Source organism: Hylaeus anthracinus, unplaced genomic scaffold, assembly GCF_026225885.1.
Source record: "Hylaeus anthracinus isolate JK02 unplaced genomic scaffold, UHH_iyHylAnth1.0_haploid 12000, whole genome shotgun sequence".
NCBI lineage: Eukaryota > Metazoa > Arthropoda > Insecta > Hymenoptera > Colletidae > Hylaeus > Hylaeus anthracinus.
In genome coordinates, this window is record NW_026534347.1 from 7,674,328 (window position 1) to 7,696,457 (window position 22,130).

At 37.3% G+C, this 22,130-nt stretch overlaps 1 protein-coding gene across 9 annotated transcripts in view; it reads left to right on the forward strand.

Moving 5' to 3' along the window:
* Positions 1-21,478, forward strand: part of LOC128890458 (uncharacterized) — a 132,372-nt gene extending 110,894 nt beyond the window's left edge. For all 9 annotated transcript variants that reach the window (XM_054148943.1, XM_054148944.1, XM_054148946.1 and 6 more), the window contains 6 exons: positions 1,491-1,821; positions 9,475-9,698; positions 12,041-12,776; positions 13,593-14,015; positions 14,996-15,466; positions 17,010-21,478. In XM_054148943.1, the coding sequence (XP_054004918.1) occupies positions 1,491-1,821; positions 9,475-9,698; positions 12,041-12,776; positions 13,593-14,015; positions 14,996-15,466; positions 17,010-17,606 (2,782 nt within the window). In that variant the 3' untranslated portion in view covers positions 17,607-21,478. The remainder of the gene's footprint in view (positions 1-1,490; positions 1,822-9,474; positions 9,699-12,040; positions 12,777-13,592; positions 14,016-14,995; positions 15,467-17,009) is intronic.
* The last annotated feature ends 652 nt before the right edge of the window (positions 21,479-22,130 follow it).

A 22,130-nucleotide genomic window follows, 5' to 3' on the forward strand; every position in this document is an offset into this window, starting at 1 on the left:
TTTGTTTTGCGCTGTAAAATATTAACAATATAGTAGGAAAGACTGCGAGATCCACTCGAAGTCGCCGAAAGTATGAGAATTCTGTAGCGAATGGAGAAAATGGAAATTGGACGAATGAGAATTTTCGCTGAAGAACGAACGATGCTCAAGGAAATTTGATAAAAAGACCCGGGAGCCTGTGCCTTTGTCTGTTACACGTATATTTCTGTGTGTGTGAACGACTGTGCGATATTGGCGTGCGTTCCGCGTGTGTGTGCGCGTGTGGGTGCACGCGTGGAGGTGATGTACGAGTAGTTACGATGATCGAAATGAAAGAAGAAGGATGGAGGAACGTGGGTGGGGAAGAAATCGCTCAGAAAAATGTACGTTAACAAGAGGCGGTGGCAAGAATATCGAGATTCCAATACAAAGAACGAGAATAGAACTGCTATCAAATCCCGTTCGGGAATGACGTTTCGATGTATCGAAAACATCGCGCCTCAGGTGCGAGCTCGTATTTTTCCCAAAATATTCCCATCTCGTCGTGATATAATTTCACGAAAGTCCAGGCGTTATTCGTGTCGACGACGATTTGACAAATTATCTGGAAATGGAATTTGACTTGAAAGTTAACGAGGCGAATTTTCCTCCTGGCTGGAAGACGAACAAATGTCTGGATAATTTATGTATTGCTTTTTATGGTTCCCATCGATATCATACAATGTTACATATATAAAAAAAAAATATATATATATATAAAATAACATGTATGTAACATTACATATACATATAAAATTATTCAAAGAGCTTCTATTTCGAGTGCAAAATACAAGCGACTTCGTTTCAACCTCTGCATTCCTACAATGCTCTTAAAGAATAATAAAACAACATCTTTATAAAACAAGTCAGACTGGAAATTTCCAATTGGAAGAACGCCACGTTCCACCAAAGTTCTATTCACGTTCTATGACCGTCGATAAATATCCGTCACATTTTTTAAAAGAGAACCTTAGCAAGCGCAAGATATTTTGGAAGAATTCCAATATCCCATTTATCTCGTCTGTAAAAATTCCATGAGACGAAGCTACCGTTCGAAAAGCTAAATCCAGTGAAAATCGATCGGAAAAATCATGAAAATCGTAAAGCAGCACCCGGAAACGCGTCTCGAAATCGTCGCTCGTATAAATTGCGCAACGGGTCTTCCTCGTATCTTTTCCCGTGCGTTCTTCTGGGCGATGGGGGTTCCGAGTGTCGCGATCGAGGGATGAGAGAGAGAAAGAGAGAGTGAAGTAGAGCAAGTAAGTAATCACGTTTGGGTTAAGAGGAAGGAAGGAAGAAAGATGGTCGAACGTGAGGGAGCAAAACGGTACGAAAGAAAGTGAAGGAGGCAAGTAAGGGAGGAAAAAAAAAGGAGAAAGGTTCCGGCGGGGGCCGCTCGTCCATGAACGGAGGACAGGCGATCACATCCTCCTTGGACTGATCGGCTCTTTTTCTCGCTTCCTGATCCGCAGGTATGTCTTCACGATAGTCAGCTACCTGATCGGCGTCTTCATATTCGCGACGATCGTCGGACAGGTCGGGAACGTCATCACCAACCGGAACGCGAACAGGCTGGAGTTCGAGAGGCTGCTGGACGGGGCCAAGACCTACATGAGACACCACAAAGTGCCGGGAGGGATGAAAAGAAGGGTTCTGAGGTGGTACGACTACAGCTGGTCGAGAGGACGGATACAGGGTGGCGGGGACATTAACACGGCCCTGGGTCTGCTTCCGGACAAGCTGAAGACGGAATTGGCGCTGCACGTGAATCTCTCGGTGCTGAAGAAGGTCACCATCTTCCAGGTGAGCAACGCGGTTATTATCTGTTGACATGATGAGGAGCTATGACGAATTATAAAAGTTTGTCTGAGAAGTATTCTTTTATTTTTTTCAATTATTCGCGACGAAGGTTCGTCAACGTTGATAATTGTTTTAGGGCAGTCTAGGGAAACATACGCTACTTTATGTAATTTACGGTTTTTTCTATCCTGAATTATGCGGTGATTTACCTATGATAAGGAAGGAGCAGAGTTGAAATATAGACATTTGTCTGAGAAGTATTTTTTTATTTTTTTCGATTATTCGCGACGAAGGATCGTCAACGTTGATAATTGTTTTAGGGCAGTCTAGGGAAACATACGCTACTTTATGTAATTTACGGTTTTTTCTATCCTGAATTATGCGGTGATTTACCTATGATAAGGAAGCAGCAAAGTTGCAATATAAAGATTTGTCTAAGAAGTATTTTTTATTTTTTCGATTATTCGATAATTGTTTGAAGGTAGTCTTAGGATATTTAGATTATTTTATAACATTTAGAGTATGTTCCGAAAAATATGATAATGAATACGAACATGAATGTGAATATGAAAAATATTCGTAACAAGACCCTATCAATTTTAATGATTGTTTTGGTATAGTTTCAGGATTTGTACAGAATTTTATAACATCTAGGACATACACCCCTTCATCTTCAAAAATTAAAATTCATAGAACCAGCTCTGTACCATTTCCTCTATTAATATTTGAAAATTTAATGAAACCTTGATATCTTGTCTATAACTTTGATCGAAGACGTTACCTGGCTAGTGAGATTCGACTGGAATGTTCTAAATCCAGACACATGGTCGCTGAAATAAATAATGTTTAAAATGCACGATGACGTACGACGATACTGACATTCGATTCGAAGGAAAATATTTTTAATCAAAACGTTGGGGTGCATTGCGACGATTCCACGAATTATTGGCGAATTCCCGGTTTTCTCTCGAAAATCGTAGACACAATCCTATATAAAGCACTACGGAGTTCCATCGCGACTATTGATTCGTGGCTGACATCCCATACTAAATTTTCACTATTCTCCTTAATACGGGAAAATTTAATTACATCCGAAAAATAATTTTCTTTTGTAATAGAAAAGCTTCGAAGCATTACATCTTCTCATTCATCTAAATCATCTAAATCTAATCCTTACTTAAGCTACTCCCAATCCCCATCAAAGGTGCATTAACATAATTTTCATAATACTAAACCGATTTTTTCTAAGGACATCGTCGAAAGAGTATAAGATAATTTCCTTTCGCAGTGGAAAATTGACTGGAAAATCAGTTTGGTCGGTGCAGGGGTTTAATAAATAGAGCTTTCATGCCTTCTGATGAAAGATACATCGGTGAGCTCTCGGCAATCGTTTCGATGATGTAGTGGTTCGTTCCGTTGCAGACAGAATCGAAGAGGAAGAACAAATAAGAACGATATTTCTGCCCGATGAGGACATGCCTCTTAGCTTTACTCTTTTCCTTTTTCTTATCTTCATTCTTCTTTCCACCTTTCATGACTATATTGTCAATGCGTAGGGGTCGATACATACGCTACGTGACGGATAACATCGTATTATATTATTTACAAAAACTAAAGAGACGTACTCATTGGAGTCCCACCAAAAATTCATTTTTTATTAGGCGATTCGGAATAATTCTTAATGAGATATAAATTGGTATAGAATAATTAATACCTCTGTGCTAAGGGTTTCCAAACTTTACAACAAAATTTTTATTGATTACATTTTTATATCACAATTATCTTCACATATCTGTTACTTGAATCACACGCAATTGTTCATCCTAACACTCCTTTATTTATTATCTATTACATATTTCTATTCCCTACCCAAATTTTTTACAAAACTATAGACACTTTCACACTATTCCTAACTTTCGTAGGCAATTTATAATGCGATATCCCTAGTCATATCGCTCGAGTTGTAACTTTTGATAAACGTTCGTTGGCTTCCATGGCGGAAAGTTAACCGAATGCATCTCGAACGCAAAAACAGAAATTAATTCCGAACGAAATAACCTTCGTGTTTTTTTGATACCTATCCCCGTTGTACGAATTTGGAACGTCGTTTGATAACGTGTATTATTCACCAAGCGAGGCATAATACGCAACTGGGCTCCTCTTTTAACGTTTAATATCGCTCGTAATTTTAACGTTTCATATTCGATCGCAAAGCAATTGAATACATACGCAGACAACTGTATCATGAAAACATCGTTTTTCAGTTGAACTGTCCATTGTGTTTAAAGGGAGGCAAGAATAAACGTGGATGCGTGAAAAAAACTCAATAAACTGGAAATAATTGGTATTTTTCATCTCTAGTGTGGGCATCCTTGTAAAATATAAATATTTTTAGATATTTTTTTGTGACGATAGAAACATATTTTACGAAGTTTATATACAAATTTATTTTTCGAAGCTTTTATTTATTGACTGATTTTAAGTGTCTTCTTTGGAAAATAAATTAAAAATTGTAACTTTTCACGAGGAAACATAATTTAAAGTTAAATCCAAATTATTTCAACTCTACTTATCCTATTCTAAGATATTTTCTAAATGCCAAATTATAAATAACTGTATTGCTAACAACGATGCAGAGAATACCGCATAAGAGAAATCATGTTAATCCTCGCAATTAAACGGAAATACGTCAAAATGCAACATATTGTACGTTAGCTTGAGTTGTAATTGAGAAACCAATTTCTCAGGACGCTCGTCATTCTGATGCATTTATCTGTCCGGGATGTCCATTTCGCTCTAGATAAGATCGTCGCTGAAATACACGCAATCCGGAGAGCTTATCGATCACCTTAATGGTAATTCTAGTTCAATTCAGCATGTTCGAGGATGACTGGCCGCGACGACTCCGGGGCAACTAGTCCGGTAATGGGTCTGCTTTGTGGCGCCTCTAGTTAATTTTCGTGTGATCGAATTTATCCACTGGAAGGATCTACTCCTACTCAAACTTCGTGTGTAATTGCAGAAAGCTTGTCCGCACAAAAAACTGAAAAAGAAAAGAAGTGTCCATGCTAGTTTTACACGAAATTAGAGTCGAAATGATCAATTACCAGGTTGAGAAAATGATTGGATCGAAAAATATCGTATTTATTGCAAATTTACATTAAATTCTTCGAAATGTAAAGGATATGGGTATTTTAATTAATCAATTAAACGTGGTAATTTCAGTGGATAAAGGTTAACTGCTTTGCACAGTTCACTGTATCAGTTATTTTTAATAAAAATAAATTATTGGTAATTAAATAGGTTGAGAATGTGACTAGATTCAAGAATATCTCATTCATTGCAAATTTACATTAAATTTTTCAAGATGCCAGCTACATAAATGTTTGAATTAATCAATTAATGACGCAACTACTTTTCGCAATCAATACCTGTTTAAATGGTGAAATTATACCAAACAGCATTGTACAAAAAAAAAAGCATAGTAATAACACTAATAAAAGCATTACAAATGAAATAATACTAAAAACATACGCAAGTACTAGACGAATACCTCGTTTATGTTGAATACTTCCTTTCCTTGTGAAGCAGATGGCGATATCTTCGTTTAATTAAAGAAGATAAATGTTTCTACAAAAAGTAATTCTCTAAAACACTCCGCGAACATTTTATAGAGGGTGATTTTTATAGGAACGCCCCCGGGGCGACGCCACTGCATTAGGCGTTGCAGATGGCAATTTTTTCGAATCCAGGAGCATGTTCGCCGCAAAACCGCTCGTTTATCACGAGTACAGTCGAGAAACCGTGGAATGGATGCGACAAGAGCCTCGAAAAGGAGATCGGAAATCCCTCCGCTCCAGAGGGAAGAGAGCCAGGCATCATCGTGAAAATAATATCCGAAGAATTTCCATTATCCTGAGGCGATCCCACGTCATCTTCGACAGACGCAAGAAAAGTGCCAAAGGGAGGAAATATTAGAAGTCCAGTTCTCAATCCCACTTGAGATTTCCTCGCCTTTCGCGCTCGACAACCGAAGCCAAACGAGAACCGCGAAATTTTATACTCTTAATATATCATTTACTCGAGGCTTCGACAAGCATCGAACTTCTGTTTCAGAGTTTCATCGGAAAATAAATGCGATACTGGGAAAGGAATAAACGTAGATTCCAAGCACACGAAGTAAAGGAACAGTCGATCAAACAGGGATGAATATCTTGGAAGAATGGGAGAGGATAGTCTATAATTTATTATTTAAAAACCACATATATTAATTCTTGACTTGGTATAGAATTCGTACAGTGGGTGTCGAAAGTATTCGTACACCGATCAATTTTCAAAAAAACTCTGTAAAATTGTAATTTATTAACTTACTTTTTATAAACAATGACATTCTACGTATTCTCGGATATCTCTAGAATAGATAGAATACAGAAAAAAATAGCTATTTATGTAAGTTACGAAATTAACAAAAAAAAAAAACCATTTAATCGATAGAAATATTAAAGCAATAAGTATTCGCACAACTGTTTAATTTTTGAAACTTCATTAAGAAAAAAAGAAATTTACATTAATTTATAAGTATATAATACTTTGTTCGTGGGATTTCCTTTTGATTTTATAATTATTGTAACTCTTCTAAACATTAAATTAAGTAAATTATTAGTTAGAAGTTAATAATAAGTGCGATCTTTTTCCATTCCTCTATTACAGCCATTTTTAAAAGTACTTGACTGGAAATTTGATGTTTTCTAATTCATACGGAGCAATAAATTAATGTGTTTACATTACAAACTCTACTGTAAATGGTTCGTCATAAGAATCGTACAAATACTTATTGCTTCTATACTTTTACCCACTTTTCGCATTCTTTTGTTAATTTCACAAATTATATTAACTAGTAAATATTGTTTGGACTATATCTATCTTAGAGACTTCCGAGAATACGTAAAATATCATTGATTACAAAAAAAAAAAGTTAAGAAACTACAATTTCACACAAAAGTTTTTTGGGAAATTGAACGGGTGTACGAATACATTCTACACCCACTGTATATTAATTTATTGAACAATCTGTAAAAGATCTCATCGATCGTAGCCATGAATGGGGAACTAGGAGCTAGTGAATAGAGAAGAAAAAAGGACCAAGAAGAACGATTGTCTAGGGAAAAAAAAGGACAGGGAAACGGAAGGGTTGCGTGTCTGAATGAATTACGTCACGCCTCGTTTTCCGATAACTATTTATATTTAACAAGCGTGAACGTGCGTGGCTCTGTTTACCTTTGAAGATGACATCCGCTAATATGCCCTAAGAAACCCTCGTCTCAATATAGTGTACGAGACCAGAAACCGCAAGGTCGTCATCGAAGAATCGATAAGAGGGCTGCTAATTTTAGTCACTTTACGTGCTGGATCACATCAGTTAATATGCGTGAAAATACTCTGTCGCGTGGAATCTGTCGACGCTTGAACAACGAACGTATTTCTTTAAGACTATTATATTAATCGAGGGACTGTTGTCATACGCCTGCGAGAGGAAAAGACTTTCTTCAGAATTTTTACTTTACGTAACAAACAATTGCGGAATGCCATTGCTTTTATACATAATAGTAGACACGTTTAACTAACGAATACAATTCTTTTCTTATTTATTTTAGTAATTTTTTTCATTGATATAGAGAAATTTATTCTTTCTTTTCCATGATTAACACGATAACTTAAGATTAAATCATCCAAGACCAACATTTTCAACAGATTATTAAAATACAGTTTTGTAGTTCTCGTGTGTACTTGAATTAGAATTATTCATAAATGATTAAAGTTCGAAAGAAGTGCTAGCAAAAATTCAATCATCCCTCATTCGTTCTTTTTATACTCAGAGATGTTTGATCCTAGTAAATTTCAATAGATTCTGTAGATAACCGAAGTATAAATGGTACGTTTATTTTTAGAGGCTCAGAATTCATTTCTACACCTAATATCTGAGCCTGACAACCCCTGTCCTATCCTAACCCTATCGACATTGGCTTCATGGTTGCCAAATATTCTCGATATCAACCAGTAATATTTGCACGCGTTAACAATTACAACATAAAATAATACCAATATTTGATCCCATTTCCGTGTAACGTGTCACGCGTTTCCGCAGCACTCGAGCCGTGTTTCGATCGCGATGTAAAATCCAGATGTAGGAGGTCGGAAGGGCCGCATAAAAATCTCAACGCACCTTTAATATTTCACACGGCCCGTATTAAGTGAGCAAACAGGTGCACGAGGGAAATATTTCTTCTCAGGCGCTCGAGCGAATTAATATTTGAGTCCAGACCGCGTTTCAGTGCGTTATTAAATCGGCTTACCCCTCGAGTACGAACAAGGCGAATCGAACGAACACTCGAAAAAAATGTTAGAAGATGTAACCAAATGGCTAGTAAATATTTTCTATTTAAACTGCACCGTGGGACCATAGGTATAGCACCAGCCATATTATTAACAGTATATATATGGACGTCTCATTTGCACCTATTTAAAGATATTTATCAATTACGCGTATTAAAGTCACTTTTCTCAATTGAATACAAAACTGTGGTTGCTGTAGTCATGCTCCTGTAATCTAGAGTTATAACTGATTAAATGTAAAGGCGTCAAATTAATTTCTACTAATTTCACATTTTTTTTTTTTGCTTTGACAAGTCAAAGTGGCCAAATAAAATTTGTAAAATAGTTTCTTGCAAACTTCATCGTGCATCGCGTTTGGAAATCGAAATTAAATTGCCCCCCAAAAAAAAAACAGAAACGTGAATTGAAAAAGCCATCGAGCATTTTCTCTACGAAGTGCTCTCGATTATAAAATAAACAATTAAATGGAAAAGGTCACGAAATTAATTTTTACACGTAACATTTTATTTTCTTTGACAAGTCAAAGTGGCCAAATGAAATTCTTTAAATATTTTTATGCAAACATCGTCGTGCATCGGGAAACGAAATTAGATTGCCCAAAAAGAGAAAAATGCGTAACGTTGATTTAAAAAGCCATCGAGCATTTACGCTGCGAGATGCTCTCGATTATGAAATTCCGTACGCGCGATAGTCGAGAGCGTTTGATGTTTTGATACACGAGAAAAGCCCGGTAAAATTCCGTATCTGATTCTGACGGAGAGGAAAAACAAACGTTGCGATGGCTGCGTACGTGGCTACGATTACGATTACGATGGCTCGCAGGATATCGGTGAAGAATTTATCGTTGCGCGATAGAAAATGGAAAATCCAATGCGAGAAAGTCCTGAAGCTAACACGTGTGTTATTAAATGCTTATGTTTCGCAAATTATTCTGCAATGCCATCAAAACAAATTATTAGATAAGACATGAATATTTAATATCCACTTTTAGCGCAGTGGACGCCTCGTCACCCAGAAATTGGTGACGGTACTTTTCATTAAGTAACAAAAAAAATTAATTTGAAACAATAATAAAAATAGATCAAGGTAGAATTCGTGAAGTTGACGAAGTTAAAATTGAATACTACGACAAATGTTAAATTATCTCGTCTCCAATAGTCTCGAGAAAATTTTAACTTTGTAGCGACGTTCGCAAGTTTTAACCAAGTGTCAATTACTGTATCGTGTCAATGTGTACTTTAAGGAAGCCTGTGTTTTTTTCAGGAGTGTCAACCGGAGTTTCTGCACGATCTTGTCCTGAAGATGAAGGCTTACATATTCACGCCAGGCGACTCGATATGCAGGAAGGGCGAAGTAGCCAGGGAAATGTTCATAATAGCAGACGGAATTTTAGAAGTAATCAGCGAAACGGGCCGAGTTTTAACTACCATGAAGGCCGGGGATTTCTTCGGGGAAATTGGAATACTCAATCTGGACGGGTTAAATAAGTAAGTGACTGTTCGTTGCCTTATTTCTAATTCTAGAATCGCCCACTTAAATTTTAAACAATTTTATATGATAATAACGTGTTAAATTTATTCGATGTAATCACCTGAAATTCTAAATTCATATAATAATTTCAACGTGTTTCATAGGAGAAAAAAAATGCGTGTGCAGGTATGAACGAGTGAGAGGCTTAAAAAAAAAATTTGTTTCTCCATCTCGTTATTTTGTTTTTTAGTGAATTAACGGAGCGAAAGTTCCGCGTATGCGTCGTATGCATGGTTTGTAGCTTTATGCGATTTGCGAATTGAAACAGCGGAAAGTCCCCCGGAAATGCACAGTTGAAAAACTCGGCAATGGTCAAAGAATGGAATCAATAAAACCACCTTTCAACTTTGTCCTTTTTCACTTTTCTCGTTCCGTAACCCTGACATACATATAACTCGCCCCAGTTTCCTGTTCGCCGTTTTCTGCCTCCGGACACGATGTATTTTACGCATTGTTTTCCATTTCAGATTTGGTTATTGTATCGAGGACTACAGGGAATTTCCTGCTTGAATTATTGGTTCAGGGAAAGATCAATAGACTGCGGATGTTTATGCAAATTCTTATTTTTATTGACACTGATGCGACAACAGAAACTCGAATTAAAGCGTACTTTATCTTCTAAATATTATGATCTATATTTTACTATTTATATTTGATGTATTTTTACATATTTACATCTGTCATTAATACATAAATATTTGCAGTTTAAGGATCAGTAATAAGTACAATCTGAAGTATACTTTGTCTTCTAAATATTATGATCTATATTTTATTATTTATATTTGATGTATTTTTACATATTTACATCTGTCATTAATACATGAATATTTGCAGTTTAAAGATTCGCAATAAATATAATCGTTTCCTTCTTGCCTTCTATCTGCAAGATTGTTATAATTTAAGCTCACAATCTTATTTCGTGTGGCATCGATAAATTACTTAAAAAGAGTTTTAAAATATTAACTCGCAAAATCATTGCCTGTCTCAATGTTTCAATCAGCGAGTAATCCTCTTTGGTAAAGGGTCATGAACTGAGAAGGAACTTCCTTAAACTTTGTACCGTAGTCGAGTGGCTTAATTCAATTGCAATAGCTAATAGTATAACGAATTTAAAGTAGAGCATAGTTAGCCTGTAACTACAATGGAATAATTAGCGAAGCCCATCGTAGTTTCGAATATTAACGATCCAATTCGTGACTAGGAAAAAGTCCTGTCTACCATTCTTAGATACCAATGTTGTAAAATTTAGCTACTTTATACTTTACAAACATTTTTACCAAAAATTAATCTGTTATTAATTGTAAAAGTTGTGTATATTTTTATATACTTTCTAAATATGACAAGTAATATGCATACGTAATACGTACGTGTATTTTAACATACGTATATAATATACAGTATACAATCCATTCGATAATTTTTAACGACATCAACTTTAACATTCACAACCAATTTGCACTAATATACAAACATCATAGACAATGTTGTTTAAGAAATTATCGATTAATTATCTAACTTTCCAGAACTTCCAAACATGTAAGTTGTCCAGTAAATAAACAGTAATAACGATAATTGAAGAAATTTCCTTGATTAAATTAAATTTGCTAGACCTTTCATGTCTATTTAATTTAAAATGTTTCTCATTTCACGTACTCATTAACACGCTTTGGCTACGAGAAGATTAAGAAACGATCATTACAACTCCTTATTTATTGGAAATAGAAAGTGCAACAGACCAGGAACTATACACAATCTGAAGTTACGTACGTTAGTCGCAAATGTGCCTTAAGCATATAGGGCACTTCATCCTTGCACGCCCTGGTGCATCTACCTCGAACGTAGTGCACTTAGTCCTTGTTTCCTCCCTAATGACCGTGAAACTCATTTTTGAAATAACATGCCAAAAGGTCGTTCCGTACTCGGCTTTACTTTGTGCTGAAACTTTATACCTTAGAATCACAGCTAATTCGTTGAAAATTATATATTATACATATACATAAAATCCTTCTAGTTAAATATTTATTTCCAACGAATGTCCTCCATTTATTCAACAAAAACAAATATTCACCTTTCACTGTTCTCAGTCATTAAAAATTGATCTACACATATTTCACTCGATAATTCTAAAGCAAAGACCCTCTCGTCACTCATCACAATAGAGTGTTCACAACAGGTGTTTATCGTAGAAAAAATGAAATAAACTTCGAGTCGTCAATATAATTAAATTATAAATTATTTACTTCCTCCGATAGATTCCATCATGAATATGAACCATCAATGCCACGTCTGTAAATTACAGACGCACAGCCGACGTCCGTTCGGTAGGTTACTCTGAGCTATTCAGCCTCTCGCGAGAAGACGTCCTGGCAGCGATGAAGGACTACCCTGAAGCGCAGGAGATCCTCCAGAACCTCGGCAGGAAGCGCCTGATGGAGGCACAGAAGGTCGCGAGAGCGTCTCGACAGCCAACATCCCCTGGTCACGATTCCTCGGACAACAGCACTGGGAAGAGGATCGTGGACAAGCTGAAGAGCGACGTGAAAGGTCTGAAGAACGTATTGAGGAAAAGCAGACGGAACACCAGGCCGGAGGAGAGTCTCGAGTTGCAACCACTGACACCAAAGGCGCCCACACTGAAGAGACAGCAGAAAGTCGACGACAGCCAAGAACCTTCAGCTTCGAACATCCAGGAACCACCTGTGTCGCCATTGGGAGCAGGTCTGCCTCTGCTCGCCAGGCTGAGACTGCTCAAGGAGAAGGAGGAGCGCGAGGAACGACGCAACCTGATGGAAACTCCTGTTCACGTCCCTGAACCCCAACCAACGCTTCCGGATGCTCAGAATCCGACCAATCCGAACCTGCCCTTCCTACAGAGAATACTATTGTTGAAGGCCAAGAATGAGCAAGAGGCTCAGGCTGATAAAGAAGCGCTCACGAAGGAACCTCTGCTTCCCAAGAACGTCATACCGGAAGAGGTCAAGGAACAGTCGCCAAAACCGACTCTGAAACTGCCACCGAAGCAACCGTCGACTCAGGTAAGGATTGTATGATGCTTTTGTTTATTAAAGTGCCTAACTATTTTTTAAAATTAGTTATTGCACCGAAAAATCATCTTGCATGTTCTTACAAACGTCCCTAATACTTTTTCTTAGTCGTCCATTTATCTATAACAGATTATAAAAAACGGTTTGCTATAAAATAATATAATATAATATAACTTTCTCTCGGGGTACATTAAATGTTAAAATATATATAAATTTTCTTCTCAAAGACTCTTTATTAAAATTAATACTGTTAGTATTGCTTACCTCAGCAGTCCTTTTTCTTAATCTACTTTGGCGTTTTTAATACTAATCGTATCTCTAACTTACTTTGTATTGCGGTCAATTTTGGAGCCGCAATATCTTTGTATGTTTTTCCGCTAATATAAAAATCCTATTAAAGTAGTTAAATATTTTTATTTATCGCGTTATTCATTCTCAGCAAATCGGAAGTATTTTCCCTTACTGAATCTATTTCAGATCGGATTGAATTTCTCAAGTTCTTTGTACGTTATATAAACCACACTCGAAAAGTATTAGGTTGTCCCGAAAGTTTCTTTCGCGAGTTGCACTCAATTATTTTATATGGTCGTGTTTATAGAAATAGACAATCTAATTTCATAGATATTCATGTTGTAACAGTATTACTTATTAATAAAGCGAAAGAAACTTTTGGGACAACCTAATACATGGTGTATTGTTTCAGATTCCATGCCGCACTCACAGATATCATTATTAATATAGTTTTTACGTGATAAAGATTCGTTAAGATAAATATGTTTATTCTGTATCTGTATTTGTGCGACACAGGTGAGCCTCGATCAACCTACGAAGCCACCAACGACCTCCACGGAGAACATCAATGGTACCAACGTGAAGAAACCCTGGGCAATGCTCAAAGACGCGTCGTTGACGAATAAAGAGAATTCACCCCAAAGGAGTCCTCCTAGCAGACGGATGCAAATAAGGCAAAGTCTGGTGCACCTCAGACAACAAACGAAGATGTACGCGTCCGTGGACGATCTATCGCCGGAATACTGCGGTCTGCCGTTCGTCAAGAAGCTCAAGATACTCAACGAGAGGCAGAAGTTGGCGGAACTCGAGAGGGCCGTGCGAAGTTCGAGCCTCGACTGCGGCGAAAACACCGAGCTCGAGTTCGACGGGAACTTGACGAGAAGTCACTCGGAAGCCAGCGCCATCGAGTACGCCAGGAAATTGAAGAAACTGAACCAGGTACGTGAGCTGACGGAGTTTTGTCCGAGTTTTCAGCGGGGACGGCGAGTTGCCAAGACTTCGGAGAGGATTTGATGTCGGGGTAATTGTTCGGAAGGGTGGAGAAATTCGAGGGAATTTTTGAGGAGTCATTCGGTTAATTGTTGGCAAGGAATGTTGTAGGATGTTTGAAGGTGGAAAGTGGATGGTTTCGATGGGCTATTTAACCCTTTATAGGGCAGAACTCCCGGGGTATTTTGTTCACTTTATAAACTTAAACATACAAAATTCCCGCTCTTTCCTTAGTGGTGACGAGTACCAGTGATCTATAAAGAGATTTTTTGCTAGATTTATGTTTTTGGGGTAGACGACGCTATTCTTAGGGAAAATGGTCTTACGATTTAGTGAGGTGAATGTGATTGTTTGGAAGGGTGAAGATTGGGGAGAATTTGGGACGAGTCACTCAGTTAATTATTGATAAGGAATGTTTTGAAATGTTTGAGGGGGAAGTTGATTGGTTTCGTGGGGTACAAAATGGATCGAATTTTCATCTACATCAGTGTTCTTCATAATGGAGAGCACGATACTGAGGGAAATTAGGCCTACAAGTACCAAGTTCAATGCATTCCTATAATATTAGATGTAGACATTAATTCTTCTTCGACACTTTCAAGGACCACCTTATTAAAACTTCAATATTTATTTAAAATCCAAAAGTCACCTGCTTGAGAAAAGTTGAAAACTTGAATTACATAGCTTTATATATTTTGGGAGCAAAAGTTTTCTTTCGAGGAAACCACCTTCCTAAAAATTCAACAAGCTAAAAACTTGAATTACAAAGCTTCAAACATCTCGAGAACAAAAATTTCCTTTTCCTCCAAGTATCCTCCTTCCGAAGCCTCTGAAAATCCACTTGAAACCTGAAAGCCCGCTCGAAACAAGTTGAAATCATAAATTAAACTTCTTCTTCTTCTATTGCACCGCGATACCAATTCTTCCAGAGTCGTCGATCTTCCTCGTCGCCAATGGATCAGCTGTCTCCGGAGAACGAGACTCTGGAAAGGCGGAACTTGAAGAGCATCCTGAAGAACCTGTCGGCCAGCAGCAGAACGGGTAGTTCCGAGACGTCGACGAGCACTCTGGATCGCGAGGCTGCCACTGCCGAACTGAGGAAGTTGATGAGGGCTCCAACTATAGAAGGTTACGCCGCGCGGCACTCGAAGCTCTCGAAGAGTGTCACGTTTAATAAGTATACGCTGCAAAGCCCGCCGTCCGAGCAGATCCCGGGGAATTATCCACTTGGGTCTCAGTTGCCCGACTCCCAAGAGCAGGCCTCACTGCCACCGCCCAATAAACTCAGTTTCCGTCCTTTGGGCAGCGGAGGTATCCTGCAAATGGTATCTCGGCCACGAGAAGAGGAATACGTAGGGGAGCTGGTGTCTGGTATCAAGGAAGTCATCAAGGGTCGCCTCGTGAGTCATTTTTCTCTTCTCTCAAACGACTTCACGGGCAATTTTAAATTTTATTCTGCGTAGACATTCTCAATGTTGAATTGGGAATTCAAGTAGTACACGCTCTTCATAGAGTGATGTAAAAAAATATATTTCATCAATTTTCAGGAATTAACAAAGCCTTATTTCACACGAAATTTAATTTCTTTCACATTGACCAAATAATTTACTTTTAAGTTTTTCTTGTCGTTTCAACATTTTTGTATATTTTATGCTATCATCGCTATGCTACCATTCATTTTTGTTTGCGTTTAAGACTATATAATATTTTTTGAAGAACTCCAAAATCATATACCCAAACATGACAAGGCAATAAATTATTTTTCCTTCGTCTATTACAATAGTCCTTACGTCAAACAAAATTTCACATCCTTTCAAGGCCAATAATTAACATTGAATTTATTTGTACATAAAATCGAATTGCATCAATATTTATAATTACGTTTGTAATAATTGTGATACAATTCGCTTTTGTAAGTCGCCAAACGATTTTCAATACACGCTTTCAAGAAGCGAATTTCAAGGAAAGTTCCCCGAGATTTCCCAGTCCGAAGTAATTTCCCCCGAAGACATCGCCGACTTTGGAACAGTTCACGCGAACTTCCCTCGCACGCACCGTTTGCGAGATCTTAGCTCCCTAAACACGTATATACGCGTTCGATTTGCATAGCAAGTTCTGTTTACAAATCAGTAAATACATTTCTCGTTCGCCTGCGCCACCAGACTAGCGACACCCGCGTTCTGTGACTTCCCACGTGGATCAATTTGCACCTGTGTATCTTGTAAACGTGATGCTTGTCAATTAACGTCGCGAGCAACGTGAATTGGCAAGTTAATTTTACGTGAAGATAAAATCGATCTTTGGAAGAATAGAGGAATCGTTACACGAAGGTTCGTACGATTTACAAACCTCATTTGGAACAATTCGTTCACTAATATTTACACGATGCTTAATCATCTCGTTTCAATACCTAGTTATAATAAATACTTTTTTTTTTTCATTAACACATATTTCGTTTTAGCACATACGATAAAACTGCGAGCAGTACAGGAGTGTAAACATAAATTTTATTTTGCTGACGTGATTATCCTGAATAATTAATTTACTAGCAATTACTTACGCAATGCTTAACACGTTGACTTCCAGACAAATATTCTTCAAAGTTTCTACTAAAATGAAATATTATTTAAACTATCGGAGACTGCATAATCAAACATTTATCGTCGTATTTATTCTTGTAATTTCATCAAAATTCATGAATTTAGTTTAAATTCATTTCCTTTGATGCTTGACATTCGGAATTAATTTCGTTAGTTCTTCAGTGGAAAGCACTGTCACCCACATGTGGGTGACATGGCGATCAACGTGTTAATCTAATGCTTAACTGAAACTACCAAGAAAAGAAACAGTTATCTAATCGTAAGCTGTCAATTGACACGTTCGGGTTTCTTAAGAGCGAAACTTTCGCAATTAACTCCACCGTTACAGCAGAAAAACTTTCAGGAGGACATCCAGTCGAAATTCGAGCGGCAATTCACGTCGCTGGAACTCGAGATTCGCAAACGAGACGAGATAATATCTCAGCTCCAGACGAGGATACAGGAGCTGGAGCAACGAGAGTCGCAGAACGCCGACGAGTCTCTGGGGGACAGCACGGAGCACGACGCATCGTTGGAAGAGGATTTGGACGACGACCGCGAGGATCATCCTTTCATGAGGGACGGCTCTGTGGACACAGTCCTGACCACTCGTTCGCATTACAAGCGGTCGTCGCCGTCCACGGAGTCCGCCTCGCACAACAGGAGGTCCTGGGAGGAGCACTCCGAAGAGGAGACGCTGGAGCTCCAGGAGTTGCCCAGCTCGATCGTTCCTCAGAGTCTGTGGAAGGGCGACGTGGCGATCGACCTGGAATCGAACAGCGACAGCAGCAGATCGGAGGACGAGCTGGAGGACAGGGCCGGGAGGAACGACAGCGGGAACGATGAGGACGACGAAGAGGAGGTGAACCAGGACGGTCACAATAACTGGGAAGTGGCGATGCTCGCTCAGGAACTCGAGTCCAGACGGAGGAGCAGCGAAAACTCCAGCCCTGGTTCCTAGCGCATTAACGAGATCCTAGACGTGCTGTGTTACCTCACGAACACCTTGCACCCCGAGGGATGGTGCAACGGGCCGGCTGCCGCCGGTACTGCAGCTTTTTGCGAAAACGATTGCCCTTACTTGCAGTTAGACTTCGATAGTTTGACCAGTTGTAGCGAGACTATGATGTAATCTTGTCTTGTCGGGAAGATTGTTCCTTTTCTATGACCCCTGAGCGTCGAGTCTCGCTCCGTACTCGAATCGATCATTTGTCCTTGTTCCAAAATCGAGATTGCGAAGGTGGAATCGAAATATGTCGTAGCGCGCGTGAAATTAAGGGAAGCTTAAGTCACCGATCTTTACAGTTTCAGTTTATGAAAAAATGCATTCAATTTCGCTGTTTTGTGCGTGCTTTCCCGAATACATTTCACATTGCAATTTGACCTTCCTTGGTTCTAGATGGAGATTACGAGGTGGAAGCGAAATATGTTGAAGCACCCGTGAAATTAGGGGAAGTTTAAGTCATCGATCTTCAAAATTTGTGTTTGGTAAAAAGTACAGGATGATCGTATAATAAAACTTTGTTCGAAATAATCGAATCTAAAAATATTATATACTACTAGCTGTCCCCGACTTCTAGATAAATAAAAAAGAATGAAAAGAGAAAGCACACATCTCTAATATGTTAAAATAATCCGATTAAACGAATTATATTCGAACTGAGGCACTGAAAATATTACAAATATTACAAATCTATGCTAACTTCTAATTTTACGTAGACAACAACATATTTCGACTTAATCAGTATCCCTGACCTTCAACACAGAAATCAATCAATTCGACATGAAATGACCTGACTATAATTTACAATTGATTCGCCTTCTCTTTCTCTGCATATAACAATCTCTTTTTTTCTCAAGATGTAATTCTAATAATTTTTTACCATCGATAATCACCTCTTTTCATTCATCTTTAGGTAACTTCCACATTTACTTCATCTGAAACGATGTTAAAATTTTCCAATTGCTAAATTCTTCTTGGTTCGATAAAGGGACTCCAATGATTCCAAAAAGTGAAATTAAACTACGGTATACTTGTAACGTGTCTAGTGAGTAACCATATGATTTTCTCTTCCCCAATTCTAAAGTTCATAGTGATTTAAACTTATATTTAGATACTCATATCTATTATAAAGACTTAACTAAAGCTAATAAATTACAAATCCTTTCAAACTACTGTTATCGAGAAACGAAGATGCAAAATATTTCTGAATGTTAACGCGACGTGTATTAACGAGTCTACATTCATCGTGTTTCGTTTTGAAAATTGATTGTCCGCCTTCTGCCTTCGATTCTGTCGATAACATTCCATTTAACATCCGTAAAGGGCCAGATGTCAAAGGGTTCAACAGTTCCCCGAAATTAATTAAGTAATACCGAAAATTTCCAACCTCGCGGCTGTACAGGGTGTCCTGTAATTCGTGATATAATCGAAAAAAGAGTGATACGTTATTAAAAAATTGATGGAAAACGTTGAACAAAATTTTTAGTTCCAAGTTGATCCATTGAAATATTACAAAGTTTCGTTGGAATTCCAACCGGACGGGTCATTATTTATTTACGAGTATTACGATAAGGTCAGGAAGTGTAAGTTCTGATAACACTGATTCAGTCGTCAATTATTTACGTTCGAACAGACTTTAAAATGCTGCAACTGTGATTCAATCTATTTCTTTTAAATTTTAAACAATTTGCACTATTCTTCGTGTAATCGAATTTTCCAAAAAAGTTCCACCAAAATTAATTCAATCTGGTTACTTAAGAATAACTTTAAAATTAAATTTTCACTATTCAATTTTCAAGATTCAATCTTTCCTGGAATTAAATATTTCGAAATCTGTTTGGGAAGTATTTTAATTCCCATTTCTGTCTTGTTATTTAAAAGAGAATTATCCCTTTTTTTTTGTTTATATTGCAAGTTACAAGAGATCCTATAGAAATGTTATTACCTCGTGAGATATCGCGTGCATGGTACAAATGACGATTATTTTATATTAATACTCCTCTGGTTATCCTTCGATAGCGCTAATTGTGATTGATATCGGTCATTTTCAGGTAATCCAATTGTTATTAATATTTTGAATTTGTTATGTTCAGTATACACAACGTAAAAACAATAGGAGGCGATATTTAATTTCCATAAAGTGATTTGCTCGTGGATTTAATCAATATTTCGAGACAGTATTGCGAATAATTATTACAATTAATTGTCCCTGTCCCTTCCTTTCTCACAACTGTTAGAATTTACTGATTTCCGAAACAAATTTCTCCTGTCCATGCGCAAATAGTAGATTACAATTTCGACTAGAACAATCGATTAAGTTTCCCTACCATTAAATATGCACAATAAGTAGCTACGTACAGTTATCCTCTTAATTGCAAAAACAAATCGAGTAGAGGTAGGCCAAGTTTCTTGAAGTTAATTATTAGAGTTAATTAAATTTACTTTATTTACTATAAGATTCAATTGCATTCATTCTAAAATAAAAAGACATAACTCTATTTATTTTCTACATCAAAGTCAACGATTCTTTTTCATTTTAATAAAGGAATTTTTTCCTCTTGTGTACCTGTACTTACATACAGTTGTGCAGTTTCATTATCGAACTGTGCAATTTTTATTTACTCCCGTGGGATACTTTATTTAAATTATTCAGCCCTTGAATTGTAAATAATCACAGGTGCCTGAGAGGATATTATACTTGGAATGTTTAGAATTAAAACGTAAGCACCTATCTCAATATGTAACCGTGTACACCAGACGAACATTAACCGGTAAATTTAAGCTCTCATTCCGCGCTAGATTTCCATCGAAAATTTATTCGATCGCGATATAATTATTTCCTAATTTATTCGACACGGTAATTACGAATTATTTGTCACTCCCTTTCATAGCGTTTCATTTATAACTCGATACAAACTTTCATTTGCAGACCAACACGTACTTCTATAAATTCAAATAATTATGGATATGTTCTTACAAAAATGTATATCCACACACATATACGAATACTTAAACACACACACGTACACAGATAATTCCAAGAAATGTACATACATATAAACGAACGATTTTAATTTCGCGATATCGAAACGTTACTTAAGAATTCTGCAAATTTTCCGTAGATCTAAAATTTGCGCAATTTTTAATTCCCCTCCCGATCCTCCTCCTCCTCCTCCTCCTCCTCCTCCCCTCTCGAACCCCTCCCACGATCATTTACATTTCTGAAAAGCTGCACCACAATCGAACAGAGGATACATATTCGGCGCCACGAAGTAACGAGTAAAATAATTTCGAGGAAAGTGGTGTATTATATATATACACACACACACACAAACATACAACACGCATATAATTTAATTGAAACGACAAACCTTAATGGGAATATGTGACGTATACTGACCAGACCAAGCTCAATAATTCTAGAGTCTTTACAAGGTGAATAAATCTGTTAAGTGACAAATGACTATTACGTAAGAGAAGAAATTCTATTAAGATCTTGTACATACTAGCCTATAATTTATTTATCTATGAACGCGAGGAACCGTGCGAATGGTTATTTAGAAAGCGGCGATAATTATAGGAGAGGTGTGACTTACGACGTTGTTAGAGTGTGTGAGTGTGCGTGAGAGAGTGAGAGCAAGAGACGAAATGAGAAGAAGCGTGAAGAATAAGAGAGTACGAGTGAAAGATAATGAAAGTAAGAAATTGGGGGAGAATAATGGATTCGCAGGGGTTTCGATCGACTATACGGTGAAAAGCATCTTAGATGCTGATATGTACCTACTACGCGAATGAAAAGAGTATACAATAAAGTAAACAATGTTTTCAAGTCTCACAGTTTTCTTTCTACCACCCAAAGTGATGCTAGTTAGCGTATACACTTGTAACTTGCGATCTGCATCGTTGACGAATAAAATACACACTTTAGATTTAAATTTTCAAATTAAATTGAAAAATTACGTAGGTAAAATTGTAATGCAATAATTTAAAAAGATGTAGAAGCAATCTTTAATGAATGCAAAAGTTTCAGAAGTAGAACAGACGTTGAAATGATAGTTATTTATTTTCTTTAAACATTGTCGAAAAAAATAGTAATAAAATAAAGCAGAAAAAGTATTTAATAAATATCGAACAACTCCAGTTCAAGAATGACTAATTACCAAAAAAAAAGAGTTCAAAATAATAACCAACGAAATTAAAATTCTCTTATAAACACTCCTTTTTGTAAACTATTTTTATGGGACCACAGAGCCTGATTTCTTTCGGTAAATTCAGTAATAAACTTACTTTTAGTTCCACGATTACGATAGTAACACAATTGTTGCAGTTCATCTTTTAATATACCAAATAAATAAAAACTTCTCCCGATATAATTCGATGCTAGTTTCGCCGCCATTTTCATCATTCAAACGAAGCGCACTCGCGTCGATATATATCGAACGCGATACGCGACTACGTTCGACCGCGAAGTCGCTACATAAC